This window comes from Monodelphis domestica, chromosome 3, assembly GCF_027887165.1.
Source record: "Monodelphis domestica isolate mMonDom1 chromosome 3, mMonDom1.pri, whole genome shotgun sequence".
NCBI lineage: Eukaryota > Metazoa > Chordata > Mammalia > Didelphimorphia > Didelphidae > Monodelphis > Monodelphis domestica.
The window spans coordinates 424,963,210-424,983,967 of record NC_077229.1 but is presented as its reverse complement, the minus strand read 5'-3'; the positions used below and the strand labels follow the sequence as shown (position 1 = coordinate 424,983,967).

General features: G+C 37.2%; 1 protein-coding gene across 5 annotated transcripts in view; it reads right to left on the bottom strand.

Moving 5' to 3' along the window:
* Positions 1-20,758, bottom strand: part of ME2 (malic enzyme 2) — a 131,834-nt gene that overhangs the window by 26,800 nt on the left and 84,276 nt on the right. For 4 of the 5 annotated variants that reach the window (XM_056824430.1, XM_007486719.3, XM_001364356.4 and 1 more), the window contains 5 exons: positions 13,559-13,673; positions 10,714-10,856; positions 6,586-6,688; positions 4,783-4,853; positions 3,678-3,776 (listed from right to left, as the gene is read on the bottom strand). In XM_056824430.1, the coding sequence (XP_056680408.1) occupies positions 3,678-3,776; positions 4,783-4,853; positions 6,586-6,688; positions 10,714-10,856; positions 13,559-13,673 (531 nt within the window). The remainder of the gene's footprint in view (positions 1-3,677; positions 3,777-4,782; positions 4,854-6,585; positions 6,689-10,713; positions 10,857-13,558; positions 13,674-20,758) is intronic. The other variant, XM_056824432.1, reaches the window with a different exon arrangement.

The window sequence follows — 20,758 nt, the reverse complement described above, 5'->3', positions numbered from 1 at the left end:
GAACATAAAGAAGGAAACTATAAGAAAATTAGGCGAACACAGAATAGTATACATGTCAGACCTTTGGGAAGGGAAATACTTCAAAACCAAGCAAGAATTAGAAAGAATTACAAAATGCAAAATAAATAATCTGGATTACATCAAATTAAAAAGTTTTTGTACAAACAAAACCAATGTAACCAAAATCAGAAGGGTAGCAACAAATTGGGAAACAATCTTCATAAAAACCTCTGACAAGGGTTTAATTACTAAAATTTATAAAGAACTAAATCAATTGTACAAAAGATCAAGCCATTCTCCAATTGACAAATGGGCAAGGGACATGAACAGGCAATTCTCAGCCAAAGAAATCAAAACTATTAATAAGCACATGAAAAAGTGCTCTACATCTCTTATAATCAGAGAGATGCAAATCAAAACAACTCTGAGGTATCATCTCACACCTAGCAGATTGGCTAACATGACAGCTATGCAAAGTAATGAATGCTGGAGGGGATGTGGCAAAGTGGGGACATTAATTCATTGCTGGTGGAGTTGTGAATTGATCCAACCATTCTGGAGGGCAATTTGGAACTATGCCCAAAGGACGATAAAAGACTGTCTGCCCTTTGATCCAGCCATAGCACTGCTGGGCTTGTACCCCAAAGAGATAATGGACAAAAAGACTTGTACAAAAATATTCATAGCTGCGCTCTTTGTGGTGGCCAAAAATTGGAAAATGAGGGGATGCCCCTCAATTGGGGAATGGCTAAACAAATTGTGGTATATGTTGGTGATGGAATATTATTGTGCTAAAAGGAATAATAAAGTGGAGGAATTCCATGTGAACTGGAACAACCTCCAGGAAGTGATGCAGAGCGAAAGGAGCAGAACCAGGAAAACATTATACACAGAGACTGATACATTGTGGTACAATCGAAGGTGATGGACTTCTCCATAAGTATCAATGCAATTTCCCTGAACAATCTGCAGGGATCTAAAAAAAAAATACTACCCACAAGCAGAGGATAAACTGTGGGAGTAAAAACACCGCTGAAAAGCAACTGCTCGACCACAGGGTTGGAGGAGATAAGACTGAGGAGAGACTCTAAATGAACACTATAATGCAAACTCCAACAACAGGGAAATGGGTTCGAGTCAAGAACACATGTGATAACCAGTGGAATCATGCGTCGGCTATGGGAGAGGGAAAGGCGGGGATGGGGGGGAGGGGAGGAAAAGAAAACGATCTTTGTTTCCAGTGAATAATGTATGAAAACGACCAAATAAAATAATATTAAAATTAAAAAAAAAAATAATTTGTATTAGTATCTTTTGTTTTAATATTGCCAACATGTCTCCTGGCATCTATTTTATTGTCGTATCCCATATAATAAATATTTTTAAAAGCAAAAAAGGAGAAAAAACCCCAGCAAAACCAATCAATATATATAAAAAAAAAAAAGGGCTGAAAATATACCCAAAGTTCCATACCCATGGATCTCCCACTACTATAAGGGAGTGAGGTAGAGTATATTCTCATATTTCTTCTTTGGGGTCAAGCTGATTCTTTATAATTTTGTACCATTCACTTTTGTTTTGTGGTAGTTGTTCTTATCACTTATGTGGTTGTAGTCAATACATACATATTTTTGGTGCGATTTCACTGCATCCGATTGTGTAAATCTGTACCTCTCAGTATTAATCACATCTGTCATTTCTTAGAGCACAGAAACATTTCATTACATTCACTGAGACAATTTGTTTAGTCATTCCTCAATCAATATCTCATAACTTTTCCTTTTCTCCTCCACTGTTAATACTCTAATCCAGCCCTTTAGTAATTAATACCTGGACTATTTCAATATTCTCCTAATTGATCAATCTATGTCTCCTCTTTCTCCAAATTGTCCTCTATATTTTTGATAAATTAACCATTGCAAGTCCCAGATCTAATCCCATCATCTTCCTTTTTGGAAATGTTCTGTGATCTCCACTTCAAGGCTTTCCTCACTATCACTGCTCTTTACTTTCCAGCCTTATTTCCTCTCATATATCTTGTGATCTGATGATGGTGGACTATTTGCCATTCCCTGAACACGTGCCATGCTTTTCTCATTCTTATGTCTTTCTTCATGTAACTATCTTTGCCTGGAATGTCTACTGTATCAAAGATAGTTTTCAAAGGAATACATACAGTCGATCAATAATATAAAAAAACAACCCACTCCAAATCACTAACAAATTACAGTAACAGAAATTAAAACCACTCTGGGATTCTGTATCACACCTTTGAGACTGGCAAAGACACCAAAAAAGGAAAATGACAAATGCTGAAGAGGCTGCAGGGAAAAGGCATATTTGGCAGAGCTGTGAATTGTAATAGCCATTCTGGAAAGAGATGTGGTACTATGCCCCTAAGAGCACCCTATGACTCAGTGACAAAACCACTAAATTTACAATCCCAAGGAGAAAACAGAAAAAGCAAAAGGACCCATCTGTAAACAGATGTATATTTATTTATGACAGTTCTTTATAATATAGCCCCAAGCTAGAAATTAAGGGGGTGATCACATATATACATACACACACACACACACATATCAATATAATGGAATATAATTGTGCCACAGGAGATGGTAAAAAGGACAGTTTCATAGGAAACTGGGAAGACCTCTACAAACTGAGTCAGAGTGAAGTGAGCAGCTAGAACAATTTATATAATATTAGAAAGAAAAACAACTTTTGAATACTCTAGAATTCTGATCAATGCAATAATAAACTGAAAATTCAGAGGCCTAAAGAAGAAATGTTACCTACCTCTTTTTTTCTTTAATCCTTATATTCTATCTTGGAATCAGTACTGTGTATTGGTTCCAAAGCAGAAGAATGGTAAGGGCTAGGCAATGGGGGTCAAGTGACTTGCCCAGGGTCACACAGCTAGGAAGTGTCTGAGGCCAGATTTGAACCCAGGATCTCTTGTGTGTCCAGGCCTGACTTTCAATACACTAAGCCACCTACCTGCTCCCTGTTACCCACCTCTTGCCAGATAGCTGCTATGAATTAGCTGATGGATTTAAAAGGCAAAATGAGACATATGTTTTTGGACATGGTCAATGTGGGGATTTGTTTTGATTGAATATGCTTAGTATAAGCTTTTCCATGTTCATTTGAGTGGGAGTAGATGGAGATATTATAAATGTTTGAAAAAAAATTTTTTTAAGAAAATAAAAGGACACTAACCAGGAAAATCTGGGATTATTTTAATCGAATACATAGACTATTAATTTGGAATTGGCCATTATTCAAGTTGATTAGATGAAAATTAGCATTCTCCTAAGCAAGGTTTGTTAAAGCAAATGAGTAGTTATAAGTGAAATTACTATTGGAATCTTTAGACTTAAACGAACAGATTTTACATACTTTGGAAGTATTAATTTAATAACACAATATTTGTTATACAACACTTATGTACTCTTAGGACCATTCAAGATTATCATTTAGCCTAACCATAGATTGGTTGCATAAATAAATGTCCAGCCAAAAAGAATTATAGTTCTTATAAGTTTGAACATCTCAAATACTTGCAAATGGTTTTAGTTTTTTTGTTCATTCACTGATAGGCCACCCTCTCACAATGTCAAATTCACAGACATAAGCATTACAGAAGGTAATTTTGGGTTTTGTTTATTACTTACTCTAACAGCAATGTTAGTGGAAACTTCCTGAATACTACTGAGTCGTGGGTAAAGCCTTCCCTGGGATATATCCTCTTCTGTCAATTGTTCTGTTAATGCCTACAGAGGAAAAAAAAATATAAGCATTTTTAAAATCACCCAGAATCATCCAAGGGATGAGAGAGTAAAAAAGAGTATCAAGAAAATAAAACCTATAGGCTTGCTTTCTGACAGTAACAAATTAAAAATACCCCAGACATAGGAAAATACATAACCACACAAAAAAGAGGAGTAGTTTGTATTCTTACCTGTTAAATTTTATCTAGCAAACCCATCAAAAGGTCATAGAAACCTTAGAGGCTCTCTAATCCTACTGTTCATTTGACAGATTAAAAAAAACGAGACCTAGAGCTATGAAATGATTCATTTAAGGCCACATAGACAAGAAGTACCAGTATCAAGATTCAAACCTAGTATTTGGTCAAAATCCTTTATTCTTTTCACTATGTAAGTGGTTGGTATTAACATTAGATTCAAAAATGATTTCAAAATGAACATTTGTGGCTATCTTCAAAACACAAATCCTACTTTAGAATTTATGCTTTAGGACAGCAATTCAAGTAAACCAAACACTTCAAGGAAAATCAGCTATAAATTTAAAGTAATTTTTCCACACTCAAATGGAAAAATGTATATTTAATTTATACTATCATGAATAATCTTAGAATTAAGGTATAAAGTAACAGAATTATAAATGTGGTAGGATAGGATTCTGACTTAGGAGAAAATTTAAGAAATATGATTTTAAAAAAGGTTTTACAAAAAGCACATCCCTTTTGATGGGCCAGCCAGAAAAAACAGTGAGTATATACACTTTGATTGCCAGCTTGATTTAACCTATTTTTTCTATTATTATGAAGAACAATTTATTACATGTTCAACTTCAATTCAATTTATTAAACTTACCCGCTCTAAGCCAAGCACAGAAGTAGAAACTGGAGATACAAAGCCAAAAATGAAATAGTTCCTCTGCCCTCAAAACTTTTTAACAATGAGGTGGGGACAAGAGAAGAGAGCTGAGTTTAGCATCAAATAAAGGAACCAGATAGCATCACAGATCAGTTACCTTTGAAGCTTCCAGGAAGACTTGGTCACTGATATGTCGAACACTACTAAGAATTACAGCTAGAGCCACCCCTAGGATAAAATGTTAAAATAAATTACTTGGACAAGTCACCTCATGTCACATAAAATTTTATGCTTTCAGAGTCCAAATAAGACATGCTAATATTCATTATTTTTCATTTTATGAAATTTCATTAGATTAATAAAAAATTAAAACCTCACAAAAATCAATTCCTTCTGCTAATTCCCCGAAATCCTGGGCATAGCCAAAATGAATTGCTGTGTTAAATAATTGTGTCAATATGTTCACTGCTAGATTATGCTTTATTCAATGAAATATTATGGTACAGCACAAAGAACATTCATTATACTTTATGTCTGATGACAGGTTCACATTCCAACTCTTCCACTTACTAGCCCTTCCATCTCTGGGGATGTTCCTCTCTGGACTTCAGTTCTCCCTTCTAGAAAACAGAGATAATACACTCTGCTCTGCCTGTAGTAGAGGGTAGGTATGAAAAAATGCTCTTAGGATTAGCCTTCTCTTTTGATGACTCTTCTTGGAATAGACCTCAGTCAGGTCTGACACTGGCTTATGAGGACTATCCAAAAAACTTCCTGAATTTGCATTACTCCTGGTCAGGTTATAAACTTGGAAATGACTATTTGCCGAAGTCACCAAGTAATTTCGAGGTTCAGGGAACAGTCTTGGAATTCATCTGTCAACATTCCCCAATACTGCTTCTGCAGGGGGAGGGGGTGAATGAAGGCATCTTTAAGTGCTAATAGAGCGAGCTGCTTTTACAGAGGCTGCAGGAGGTATGGCTGAACCTCCCACAGCTAATCCCTAGGAGTTCCTACTGAAGTTGCCCACATGTCAGGGCCAAAGCCCTATAATCTGCTTAGGTTAACCAAAGAACTTCTTAGAGGTCAACTACTATTAATAAGTCACAATCTTTATGTAGGTTGCTTGGAATCCCTGAATTTGATCAGATTCCTCTCAACCATTTTCCTTACAACTGAAGGCACTTTATACCTGTAAAAGGTCACGTAATTTAAAATTGTTATTACTATTATAATAAAAAACCAAATTGTTTTCATACAGCAATCAAGTGTAATTATTACTGGCAAACTGGCTTTCTAAACATATGCACAACACTGTGCCAACAGGTTTTTTTAAAATTCATCATTTAAAGGAAATGTGTAAATCACTTGCTAGATATTAAAACAAAGTGCTTCCCTCCATTCTGCCTTGCCATTTTGATGTAAATGGAAAACCAAATGATACTATTGGATGTTATAATGTGTTTTGAAAAAGAAGCCTTGGTAGTATTAGTAAGTAGACCTGAGAAAAGACAAATATGGCCACAAGAATGGAAAAGGTGAGTTAAAATAGAATACACTTAATATAAAATACTTTTCATATTACAGCAAAGTTTTTAAGGATGGAGTTATTTTTTCTCTGTTAGTTTCCTGATGGGGAAAAGGCCCGAGTGCATGCTGCTCATTTTTTACATGTTCTACTGCTTGTAAATACAAAAGCAAAGGATAATGGGATATTTCTTTAGACTCTTTAGATAGACTGTGCTATCCAGCTGCCCTTGCTTATTTCTTTATGATGAAAACATTCTTCTCTTCTTCTCACTAATTTTTTTAAGAGAGGTGTGTGTGTGTGTGTGTGTGTGTGAGAGAGAGAGAGAGAGAGAGAGAGACAGAGAGAATGAGAGACAGAGAGAACGAGAAAGACAGAGAGAAAAAGATAGAGATAGAGATTAAATCCCATACTGTAAAATTTCAAGTTTACCTGGAAAAATATAAGCATTGTTTCCTTGGCCTGGCACAAAAAGTCTCCCATCATTTAATTTCACAGGCTCAAATGGACTACCACTGGCAAATAAGCACCGACCCTGTTTAAACAAATTAGAGTATCAGGTTAAAGATATATTTAACTTTATATAAAGTTATATATAACTTTATTTGAATAGGATGAATCCACACAAATTAAGTCCTATAGTTATAAAGCAAAAAATTTAGCTCTAAGCCAGTATTCCTAGTGCAATAAATACCAGTTATATGTTATAATATGAAAAAAAGGAATTCATACATTAGAATGGACAAAATTATACTTTATTGAATAACCACACAAATGTTAGACTAAGCAATATAAATGATGCCGACTAATTTTGGAAAAATTAATTTTCAATACAAAAAACTTTTTATAACATTTCTCTGCTCAATTTTTAACTTAAAAACCCAGTATAAAATGCTTGGCAAATAAATACCACAATCCAAATGATATTGCTGCTTTTCAACATAAATGGAGGAGAAATGAGTATGAAAAATGATATAATGTATACTTTGTTACTGCCTTGAAGGCAAGTTTCTACATTTGTTTGTACTCTGATTATTTATGTATTGTGCAGTAAGAGGAAATCAGTAAACACCACTAACCTAAATAGCATTTATAAGAAATTTCAGATGTAAAATATATTACTTTCAGCCTTGTTTATAAAATACATTTTTGTAAAGTGAGTCATTTTACCATGAATTATCACAAGATCAGAAAACAGGTGAGAAACTAGTTAATTAATGAATATAATCAGCCTTTGAATATACAAGAATCATCTGCAATGAGCCATGTTAAAGGAGAGCAGGAGATAAAAGTAAAGGTAATTTTGAAGTTGGATACAGACCAACTCTCTAAAATAATACAGGCACATTTTCACAAGTTAAGGCAGTTTTGTGATAACTTTGCATTGCCACTTCTCTCATTACAAAATCTGAAAAGGCAGGTGACTGATTATACTTAGTGCTCTAATTCTATTAAGATCATTTAATTCTTATAAATTTTTAACTGATATCTATTTTCTTTCCTCTTAGTCCCTTGAATAATAAAATAAACTCCTACTTATAAGACAGGCTAAATGAGGTTTTAAAAGAAAAGATTCTTAAACAGCAGAGGGCACTAGACTACTAAAATGGGAAAAAGGTATAATTACATTTTTAAAAATAATGAGAGTAATATTTTTGAAAAGCTTTCTAAAATGGATTTTATTTAAAAAGTTATCCTTTAAAGTAGTGATCTTCCTAATCTATACAGAGACTTCAACAAAGCTATGATGTTGTTATTCAGTTGTGTTCTATTCTTCATTAGTACAGTGGATAGAATGCCAGGCCTGCAGTCTGGAGGACCTGAATTCAAATTCAGAAACTTATTAGCTGTGTGACCCTGGGCTGTCACTTAACCCTGACTACCTCAGTTCCCCCCCTTACAAAGAAACTGGAGAAGGAAATGGTAAAGCACTCCAGTACCTTTGTCAAATGGGGTCACAAAGAGCCAGATGGGACAGAACACCACCACCACTAAATGCTATGATAACTCCAAACTTTTGGGGGACTCTTTTCTCAGAAGGATTTCAGAACACACAGGACCTTAAAGGTATTGGAGAGATTTGGGAAATTCCCTCAATTTAGCTGAGGAAAACTGATATCCAGAAAGATTAAGCCAATCTCCCAAATTCATAGAGGCATTAAGTGAGAGGGCAGAGATTTGATTTGAAACCTCTGGACCTACATCTCTTTCTATCCTGCCAAGTTGTTCCCCTAATTTTAATATTCTTGGTAGTCACAAATCTTCCTCTTGGGGAGAGACTGAATTTCTTTCTTTCTTTTATTTTTAGATCAAAAAAGCATTTATTAAACACCTATTGTGTGCCAGGCACTGTGCTAGGTGATGAGGATACAAATACAAAGAATTCTTAACTCTTTTTTTTTAATGGTTGTATATTTCTTTTTTTAAATTATATTTTATATTTTATTTGATCATTTCCAAGCATTATTCATTAAAGACATAGATCATTTTCTTTTCCTCCCTCCCACCCCCCTTAGCCGATGCTTAAATCCACTGGGCATTACATTTTTTCTTGATTTGAACCCATTGCTATGTTGATAATATTTGCATTAGAGTGTTCATTTAGAGTCTCTCCTCTGTCATGTCCCCTCAACCGCTGTAGTCAGGCAGTTGCTTTTCCTCGGTGTTTCCACTCCCATAGTTTATCCTTTGCTTATGGATAGTGTTTTTTACTCCTGGATCCCTGCAAGTTGTTCAGGGACATTACACCGCCATTAATGGAGATGTCCATTACGTTTGATTATACCACAGTGTATTAGTCTCTGTGTACAATGTTCTGGTTCTGCTCCTCTCGCTCTGCATCACTTCCTGGAGGTTGTTCCAGTCTCCATGGAATTCCTCCACTTTATTATTCCTTTTAGCACAATAACATTCCATCACCAACATATACCACAGTTTGTTCAGCCATTCCCCAATTGATGGGCATCCCCTCGTTTTCCAGTTTTTGGCCACCACAAAGAGCGCAGCTATGAATATTTTTGTATAAGTCTTTTTGTCCATTATCTCTTTGGGGTACAAACCCAGCAGTGCTATGGCTGGGTCAAAGGGTAGATATTCTTTTGTCGCCCTTTGGGCATAGTTCCAAATTGCCCTCCAGAATGGTTGGATCAGTTCACAGCTCCACCAGCAATGAATTAATGTCCCTACTTTGCCACATCCCCTCCAGCATTCATTACTTTCCTTTGCTGTTATGTTAGCCAATCTGCTAGGTGTGAGGTGATACCTCAGAGTTGTTTTGATTTGCATCTCTCTGATTATAAGAGATTTAGAACACTTCTTCATGTGCTTGTTAATAGTTTTGATTTCTTTATCTGAGAACTGCCTATCCATTTCCCTTGCCCATTTATCAATTGGAGAATGGCTTGATTTTTTGTACAATTGATTTAGCTCTTTATAAATCTGAGTAATTAAACCTTTGTCAGAGGTTTCTATGAAGATTTTTTCCCAATTTGTTGTTTCCCTTCTGATTTTAGTTACATTGGTTTTGTTTGTACAAAAGCTTTTTAATTTGATGTAGTCGAAATTATTTATTTTACATTTTGTGATTCTTTCTATGTCTTGCTTGATTTTAAAGTCTTTCCCCTCCCAAAGGTCTGACATGTATACTATTCTGTGTTTACCCAATTTGCTTATGGTTTCCTTCTTTATGTTTAAGTCACTCACCCATTTTGAATTTATCTTGGTGTAGGGTGTGAGGTGTTGATCTATTCCTAGTCTCTCCCACACTGTCTTCCAATTTTCCCAGCAGTTTTTATCGAATAGTGGAATTGTGTCCCAAAAGCTGGGATCTTTGGGTTTATCGTATACTGTCTTGCTGAGGCCGCTTTCCCCCAGTCTATTCCACTGATCTTCCTTTCTGTTTCTTAGCCAGTACCAAATTGTTTTGATGACTGCTGCTTTGTAATATAGTTTAAGGTCAGGGACTGCAAGGCCCCCATCATATGTGTTTTTTTTTCATTATTTCCCTGGATATCCTTGATCTTTTGTTTGAGAGACTGAATTTCTAAGGAATCAACAGCAAAGATACAGAGTTAAGTAGATGATGGACGATATTGTTTCAGATTAAAAATGGAAAGTGCCTTTAAGGTAAGGAGGCTAATTTCTTTTTTCTAAGATGAATTACTCTTTAAAACCATTCAATACCCAAAGGTAATTTCATTTTGAGAATTGCTTCCAATAACTGATCAGTTCAATTCAAATAATACTCCAAACAAATAATTCATGAAACTAATCTTTTACTTTTAAAAAAAGTCCAAAATACAACTAAAAAATTTATACCAGATATGTGCTTATTTTCTTATTCCTCTTAAAACTGATATATTTGAGCACTTGTCCTACTTACCCAGTTCAATGCCAACAAAACAAATTCCATTCTGATCAAGTTCCATTAATACATACAGCATTTTGAATAACCATATAGATAATGACTGCTTATAATGAATTATTTCCTGCTCAGAATGAAATCCCAGAAAACTGTATTTGTTCCTAAATGTAATGCATTCTTTTACCATCAATCATTACCTCTGTAAGTGTGTATGCTTCTTCAGCTGTGCATTCGGCTTTTGTGGTAGGATTACTTAAAGCAAATATTACTGGCCGTTCATTGATTGAGGCCATAGTTTTGATCACATCAGGAGTAAAAAGTCGTCCAGCACCTGCAACACCTGCAGTAGGAGAACACCGGCCCCCCCAATATTTGATTATAATCATCATTCTCATCATCACAGGGGAAATGCATAACACCTCTCTCCTCTTCCATCAGCAGTTACATATAAGGCACTGTTGGGATTTGGGAATGCAAAGATAACGAACAGCTCTGGATCTTAAGGAGCTTACATTCTTCAGAAGTGGACACAGCATGTATAAGTTGAGTACAAGGAAAACTCAAAAGAGAAAGCCACTAACAGCTTGGACAATTATAGAGAAGGTAACACTCAAATTAGTTCTTGAAGCAAGACTAAGGTTTTAGGGCAGAGAAGAGGGTTCTGAGAGGCAAAGATGGGAAGGGAATGTATTCCAGGAAAGGGGAGCAGCTTGTGTGAATACATGAAAGTAGAAGATGTGGAGTACTGAGTTTGGGGGATAGTTAGTTTAGTCCAGTAGGTCTTGAATGTCAAATTTCTAAAGGGGAATAAAATGAAATAAAACTGGAAAGATAGGTAGGAGCCACAGAATGTGGAATGCTTTAAATATCAGGTTAGGGTATTTATATACTATAGTAGAGGCAAATGATAGTTTTTTATTTTTGATAAATTCATAGCTATTGGTAGTTCTGCAATACATAGAATGACATAGTTTAGGTCTGTGCCTCAGGAAGATTATCTGGGAAAGTGTCTGGAAGACATGCTGATATATTACTGAGAAAGTTCTAAGTTTTGTTTTATCTCTAGGTTCTAGACATTGCCTTATAAATAGTAAGCACTTAATTCTTGATTGTTGAACTGCATGTATTTTTTTAAAAAATTCTTATTTTCTATCTTAGAATTATACTATTAGTTTCAAGGCAGAAGAGCAGTAAGGACTAAGCAACTGGGGTTAAGTGACTCATCCAAGGTCACATACTCAAGAAATGTCTGAGGTCATATTTGAACCCAGGACCCCCCATCTCTAGGCCTGGCTCTTTATTCAGTGAGCCACCTCACTGCCCTTGCATGTACTTAAAAAATAACATTAATTTTAATATTATTTCATCAATGAAAAAGAATCTGTAAAGTCTAGACAACTAGAATGAAAGAAACCTTTTGAAAGCCCTAAGACAACTAGAATAAGTGTGTTAACAAAATAGTGGTCTACTTATTTCAAGCCCTATCCTTTGCAGCAAAATTTTAGAATATCTGGATCTCTCTCTGTAGAGTTTTTATAAAGGGATAAAAATAACAAAATTGTGTTTACTATTGTAGTGAATATTTTGATAGACCATACTATGGTGATCTTTATTTTTGTCCTTGGACTTTTTCCTTCTGAAGTCCTTGCTCAAAGAGATATCTCAGCATGTCAAACTAGTCTGATATCTTCTGTACTCTTTCAAGAGTCTAGTGTTTAGATAGAGATAATTTTTCTATTTTGCTAAGAATTGACTTAAAAGGAAGGGTTCTTAGAGACCATTTAGTCTAATCAATTCATTTGAGAAACCTGAGGCACAGAATAGTAAAATGACCTACCAACCAACAGGCAGGTCACAAAGCTATTTAGCCATTAAAAAGGAGCAGAACCTGAGCCTCCATCCTCCAAGCTCAGTGCTTCCTCAAATCTCTTAAGGACCTGAATGCACTATCTCCGATTGTATGTGCAGCATTCTAAGAACAGTCTGGCATCTTATCTCAGCTTTATTCAGGACTTAGGTCCGTTATTCTGTACTGACTCTACAAAGCATTCCACAATGAAGCATTAGGAAATGGACAAATTAAGAACAGAGAAACAATAATTCCTGGATAATGTGCTAGACATTCTATATATCTTAAATGATCTAAGTAAATATTTAAGTAAATATTAATCTTATAAAAGGATGAATTAATTCCCTTGACAAAGCTCAGTAATGGGAGTTGGGAGAGGCAAAGAAAGTCAATAAGATATGATCTCTATTCTTATAGAGGTTCAGGGATGGGAGGTGCAGAATGATATATGATGAGTGGATAAGAGGTCAAGAAAGGGTCTTCGTGAATTCAAGGAACTAAAAGTACATTAAAATTAGGAGGGGGTACTTGCATTAGACTTTAAGGGAAAGGTAGCTATTTTAACAGGTGTGACTTGCAGGCTATTCCAGGTGTAGAGAATACTATGAATAAAGGTATAGAGCTGGGTACAGGGCATGTACAGGAAATTCTAAAGTAGTTTACTTTGGAATTCAGTAAGTGTAGGGAGGAAGAGTGTGAGACATTAGAAAAGATGGGTGGTGGTATATTGTGAAGGACCTTAAATATCAGGACAGGAGCTTTAATTTCACTCAGCAGGTAACTGGGAGACACTAGAAAAGTGAAGCTGAGAAGGGATATTTAATTCAACCAGTATTTATGAAGGGCAACAACCTTAGCTGGATGCTAGGCTTGAACAGGATTAATTTGGTGATGGAGTAATGAACCGCATGAAGGAGTGAAGGTAGGAAGACTGCTTAGGTGTCTACTGCAGGTGCCTATGAGGGGCTGTCCTAGAGTGCTGGCTGTAGGAAATGAAGAGAGATGTACTATGGGAGAGCAAACAGTAGAGCAACTCATCACATGGGGAAGGTGAGGAAGAAACAAGAGCTAACACCAAAGTTTGGAATACAGAAATATGGATTCCTATAACATTAAGCTTGATTCTTCTAAGCTGCAGCATTAGATTGTGTTTACTTAACAGATAAGCAAAAAGGATTACCATCTTTACTCACCAATAATAACTGAAGGTCTAAGTATTTTTACTGCTTCTTCAAAAGTATTAGGTAGCTTTTCAGGAGCTAAGTGAGCAAATGGTTCTTGAACATTATCTATTTTATCTTTCCTTCCCTATGTTTCCAAGTGAAATAATACTTCAGTTAGTATAGAAAATTTTAGAGTTGTAATAAAAAGATCATTTTTATAAACATAATCTTATTTCTACTTTAGTCATGCAGAGCTTTTTATCTTCCTTTATATGTATGAAGTATTCAATTTTATTTATTCTTTCCCACATATCCGAGGACCTTTTATTACTTCTAAAATTAGCTTCTTCCTAACTGATGTCTTTTCTCAAAATTTACCTACTCTGGGAAATTCTCTTAGATCTCAAAGATGAAAAAAAAATTAAGGAACATGACAATCAAAATATAATCTGGCTTCTTCATAATGTCCAGCCTTCTCTTTTTTCCTTTATATTGTGTATTTTTTCTTCATAATATTTCCTGGGACCACCACCATCCTGCATATTTTAACCCCCAAAGCTCTGCTTATTAGATTATAAGACCGCTAAGGGCAGGGACTATATAATAGTCAATGTTTGTATTCCTCAACCCAGATGGAGGTTACATGATGTGTTTATAAGTTTGCTGAACTTCAGCAGCCTTTCAACTTGTGTATTCTCTCTTTGTCCAATCTAACTTAACAGCAGAAAATTTCCTTCTCCTCTTCCCCCTCTCTTCGAGGTTTAAAGCAAAGGACTAATAAAGGCAGTCAGGGAGAGAAGAAAAGCAATAACATCTCAGAAGATCACAAATAGAGAGCTGGAAGGAACCTCAAAGTCCAATAAACTTGTTAGATGCTGAGACCAAGGAAATTAAGTTACTTGATAAATGTCACGTGCAGTAGTAAGCTCTGGATTCAGTCAACCAACGAGCATTTATTAAGTGCTTACTATGTGCCAAAGCATGGTGCTAGGTATTGGGATAAGAATACGAAAAAAGAAAGAAGCCCCGCCCCATCACTCCTTGTAAAGGTACTCCCTACATCACCACTGGGGATTATTTGCTCTACAGCTTGGCCACTGACAGGTCGCATGACTCGCCTCTAAGGTCACAAAGCCAGTGGGCACCGTGAGCCTTCTTGCCCTGGAGGCCAGTGGTCCATGCTCTGCTACTGTGCTACTCTGAAGAGACAGGATGAATGAAGTTGACTTGACTGTGAGACTTTCTTGAGAAAGGTTTAGCAGCAGGTGGGGCAGTTGTGCAGATTGGCAGAAAAAGCAGAAGACCAAGAGGGTAAGGAATGCTAAGATGAGCCAACTAGCTCAGGGCTGTCCAACTCGAATAGCCAAGAGGCCATTAAACTATAGAGAAGGATTCCTGTGGGTCCCCGAGCTCCTGGAAAACCACCTACTGCCGTTAGCCCTGTCCTACTGTATTTTTATTTATTCTGTTAAACATATCACACCTACACCTGAATCTGGCTCAGGCGGCTCTGGGGGCAGTCTGACCTCTCCAATATAAAGCAACGGGGACCCTGGATTTAGCTGGGAGATCATGGGCTATGCCATTCAGCCTCTTAAAGTCTCCGTTCTGCCTCTATGAGTTGAGATATTATGTGCATACAGGGCAGCTGGGGGCAGAATAGATGGAGTGCCAGGCCTGGAGTTGGCAGACTCATCTTCCCGAGTTCAAATGTGGCCTCAGACACTTACCAACAACATGACCCTGGGCAAGTCACTTCACCCTGTTTGCCTCAGGTCCTCACCTGCAAAATGAGGTGGAGAAGGAAATGGCAAACTACTCTAGTATCTTTGTCAATAAAACCCCAAAAGAAGAGTCAGACATGACTGAAACGACTGAATAACAACTATCTATGTAATAGTGATGTTTGAGGAACGTACTTCGTAAACTTTAAAGCACTATATAAATGTGCTTTAAAAACAAAACAAACCCCAACCCCTTACCCTTCCATCTTAGAATCAATACTGTGTACTGGTTCCAAGGCAGAAGAGCAGTGAGAGTTAGGCAATTGGGGTGGTTAAGTGACTTGCCCTGGGTCACACAGCCAGGAAATGTCTGAGGACAAATTTGAACCCAGGACCTTCCATCTCTGGGCCTGGCTCTCAATCCACTCAGCCACATATGGCTATAAATGGGCTTTTAAACAGTGAATCAAGAAAATTATTAAAAATGGCCAACTGTAAAGAAGTGAAACTAGATCTAGAGAATAGGGAAAGACTAAAGTCAAGAAGCCACAGAGAACAGGGACTGGAGCTGTTGATTTCACTGGTAAGAGGAAAAACCCAGGTGCAGTAGCTCCCTCAATCAGTGCAGGAAAGAATATTTTCTGCAATTTCTATTTATGAGTTTCCTGGAGCACCGAGAGACTGGGTGACTTGCACTAGATACATAGCTGATGTGTGTCAGAATCAGAATCCAGGTCTTCCTGGCTTCTAGGCCTGTCTCTGTCCACTAATCCAATTTTCAGAGATTCTGGTGAGAACAATGAATAAGTATGGTGTACAAGAGGTGGAAGAACAAATGTCTCTACTGTCAGAGTAGGCTTGTGAAGTTTAAGATACTGAAGATGGAACAATTTTATATGTCAGAGAGATCATTAAAGTGTTTTTAGTGGGGTAGACAATTCATCACAGGCAACTATGAGGTCAAGGTGTTTTGTTATGGACTATTGACTCTACATGTAAATTAGCATTTTTCACCAACTGAGATCAGGTCACCTAAAATTTTATCTAATGTTGCCAACTTTTTAGTAGCATGACTTGCAGAAAAAGAACATGAGTTTGTTTAAAAAAGTGGCTTGTAATTGAATTATCTGCATAACAGGTAATTTCTATATTGTTGCATTATGTGCTCTGTTATCTTGAATAAGCTTAATTGTGAATGGGATAGGGGACCCCACTAACCTGAAACAGGTGAAGGAAGAGTAGAGAGTTTTAAAGACATATAACAAATACAGGAGTTAAGATAGGACAGAAATCATTTTTATGTTGATTAGTATTACAAATCTAAGAGAAAGTCAATAAAAATTATATGCAACAGGTACAAGCAAACTAAGCAATTTCCTTGAATTTTCAGTAAATATCCTACTTCCATCTGGGTGATGGCCTCAGTTTCCTGGAAAGTGGGGCTAGATAGCCTTAGCTTCTTCTAGCTCTAATTCTATGATCTTATGATGGTTCTGAGTTAATAGCTAATGCAAGAAGTTAGATGAGCTATTTAATTCAACAAGCATTAAGTGCCTACTATGTATAAGGCACTGTGCAAATTCTTAGGTATAATATACATTGAAAAAAAAAAAAAAGAATCCAGGCCTGCCCTCTGTGAATTTTAGATTTACTCCACTCTAGCCACCAGGAATGTATATACCCCACTTAAGGATCAAGTGTGAGGGAGGAAGGTCTATGACGCAAGTGACAAGTCAGAAACAACTGACTGACCCCCTGGGCCATCCAATGCCAAGTTTAAGCCACCATTGGTAGATGTAAGACACAGGAAGTGGCATAAAGAACTGCCTTTTATTTCTTGTCACTTCCTGTGAGAGGGACTTGGTGATGGAACTTGACTGTGGAAGAGCTCAAGCATGAGACCTCTGGCTACTTCCCTTAGACTGTCACGTGACGAGTGCAAGGCTTACTTCCCCTTCCTTGGCTTCTCTGGAGGCACAAGCCTCTGAGGAGGCCCCTCATCTTGGAGAAGGCCTTGTGGCTGGGAGCCATGCTAGTTTTAATCCTCTACTGCACCCCCCCCCCACTCCTGCCCTGGTATCTCTCTCCTTTTTCTCTTTCTTTCTTCCTTGATATCTTCACTCTATTGCAAATAAACCACCATAAAATTCCATTCTAACTTGAGTATTTCATTGGGACTTAGAATTTAAATCCCTGGCGACCAACTAAAAATATATTCAGTTCAACCATAAGTTTTACCCCTAACAGTCTGGCTAATCCACAAAGGTTGTGACGACTACCCTCAATTTCCCTGAAAATTTCTTTCCTCTTTCTCTCTTTACTACCCCCTCTTGTAAGGCTACTATTTAAATACAGCTGCTAGATCAGGTGAGTATAAAACATTTTTTTATTTTCTCCTTAAATTGAATAGAACACAGTCATTTTTAACCTTAAGCGGGAGGGCCCTGAGGACTCAGCTGGGGAAGCTGTTTCCAAACCCCCTTGCTTAGGGAACAAACAGCCCAATTAGCCAACCCTCAGGTTTTCACCTTGGGGGGGGGGGGTCCCTGAAGTACTACTTGGCTGGTTTGTTCTTAACTAGCGGTGTGGAAAACCCTAGGAAAAAAACTTAGAGGGGAAAGGAGCCCTGCTCTCCACCCCACCAGAATTCCATCTTGCAGCCAAAAAACAAAATCTCTCACAACAAAAATTGTTAGACCACCAGAGTAAAAGGTCAGCTCAGTGAGTTTTTTTCATTAGAGTGACTGTATTAAAGTTTTAGCCTTGTTCTGCTCCTAGAAGTCTACTTTCCTTTTTTCAAGCCTCTCTAGTTTTTTTAAATTTAAGTGGTCTTTGCTAGAAGAGGGAAACATATGGTTCAAGTGGTTTTAGCCTGAAGGAGGAGAGAACTGCTTGTGGCCTCTTCCAAACTTAAAAAACTCACCCTCAGGCAAAAAGGCTTTGGTTTCCTGTCTGCTTCCACTATATCAGAAGGATGCAACATGTCCATAAATAAACACAAGGTTATTTGGGGAGGATGAAAACACTAGGAATTCTAGAGAATCATGGATGGTTTTTACTATGGAGGATGGAACCTGAACTAATGCTTGACAGAAGACAGAGGGGATATACATTTCAGCAAGTAGGATAATGTGTTAGGACCCAAAGGAAATGAGATAACATGAATTTGAAATGGGCCTAGTAGGCACAATTGTCTAAGTTCACTAGAGCAGGAATGGAGAAGGTGGACAAATGGAAATAACTCTGGGTGGAGGACTAGCATACCACCAGACAGTAGGACAAAACTAAGAGATTTGAGGATAGAGCAGAACACATTTCTAAAACAGCAACTTTTCAAATCAAGATTAGGAAGGGAGAATAGTGATGTTATAACAGAGGTGATAGATTAGAACAGGGAGAGAGAAGGACAAGGACTCTTATAAAGAAAAGAGCAACCTGACGGCTGGCAGATGACAGTGAATAGGATCTGGATGGGGGGACATCTGAGGAAAGGCCTCTGAGAGATAGCAGGAGAAGGACAGTCAGAAGTAGCAGCAGAAATAGACTTGATTCTTTCTCACAGAATCTGAGAGTTGGGAGGGACCTCATGTGCAATCTAGTCCAACCCACACACATATGTCCAACAGGTGATTAGTCTTAAAATCTCAAGTTCTTCTTGAAGAACTTAAAACAGAAGGATTCCCACCACTTCAACTCACTTCACTTCTGGATACCTGGTAAAATTATTAGGAAATATTTTTTGGCATTAAGCCTAAATTTGCTTCTTTTCTTTGTGAACCTTAAAAATTCTCAGACCCTACTTCATAAGATTTGGTTAAGACCATTCCCCATTTTAAACAATGAAGAGACTTAGTCAGGAATGTGAGAACTCTACTCCACCCATACTTAAGCATACTTTAGGGGAAGATTGTAAAGTTGTAAACTCTGTTTGTAACTCTGTAAGTTGTAAACTCTGTACTGAACAATGAAAAAGTACTTAACCCATACTTATAGTGAGGCCAAGCACTTAAGCTAAGTCCATTTTTAGATCTAATACAAAAAGGTGCTAAGTACCTATGAAGGTCAAATTAATCACTAAAAGGTCAGGCAACTTGCAAACTTGCAAGGGGCAAAGAGGTGTGAACTTAGAAGTTTTAGTCTACTCAGGTGTGAATTAAGAATGGTCTGTCCTTTGGAAAAGGTCTACTGTGATTGGTAGATGTGAGAACTTAGGGGAGGTGACATAGGAGAAAATTCCCTTTATAAGGAACTCTCTCTGAGAGAACTGGGGTGGCTGGCTGAAGATTCAGCTTGCCAAAGCTGAATTGTAGAGAGGCAGCTTGCCAGAGCTGCCTTGAAGGGCTTGGTGGCTGAACTTAGTTCAGCTTGCCGAAGCTGAACTGGTGGGTTTCTCTGAACACTAGAATCTTGCTTGGGATAAATCTTGTGGTGAGTGGATTAAAGACGGACTGATCTCTCTCTTAAGACTTAAGCCTAAGGCTCTGGCCTAGGCTGGCCTAGCCTTTTTCTCATTATTTCCTATTACTCTCTCTCTCCCTTTCATTAATTCCTTAATTTGTATTAATTAAAATCTCCATGAAACCCAGCTGACTTGGGTATATTTCATATTTGGGAATTTTTCCCTGGCGACCACTTTATTTTTAATATAAAAAACATATCTTTGCGGTCACAGTTTAAGGCAAACACTCTTTTATCTGTAACAGTTTATGTCAAACACTATTTTAACTGTAACATCTTTCACTTACTGCTCCTAGTTCTACCATCTAGGGCTAAACAAAATAAGTCTAATTCTTCTTAGTCATAATACTCCTTCAAATTCTAGAAAAAACTATCATGTTCCAAGCCATTAAAGAAAATATTAAATGGCACCAGTCCCCTGTGGCTCTCCCTAGTCATAGACCTCAGCTTTAACCCCTTTTGTTGTGGTTGTTTAGTGCTGTTGGACTGACCCTATTTGGATGATAGTGGTGGTTGTTTTTTGGGCAAAGATCCTGGAGTAGTTTGCCATTTTCTTTTCCAGCTCATTTTACAGATGAGGAACAGAGATAAAAAGGGACTAAGTGACTTGCCACAGGTCACACAGCTAAGGAGAGTCCGATGTCAAATTTGAACTCAATTCCTTCTGACTCCATGGCTTGCAGTGTCTACTATGCCACCTAGTTGCACCTAGCTTAATTCCTGCCAAGGGCTTTCTCTTGGGCATATTTATGGAAAGAAGAAAAGGAAAATGACTTGTTTTTAGCCTAGAGTGACAAAAGAAAAAACCTGGGATCTAGTTTAGTTTGGCTTTTTGGGAAATTTATTTTAAAAATTATTAATAATCAAAGCCATAAGGTTTCCTATCATTTTTAGCTTGGAGTCTCCATCTAGGATAAGACTCTAGGGTTTTTAGAAGAGACTGACTTCTGCCTTTATTTTCTCTTCCAGTCCTCTTTTCAAAATTATAGGCAAACATGAATCCAAAAGCAGTTAAGATTGATTTTATTTTTATCTAACAAAAAGCTAG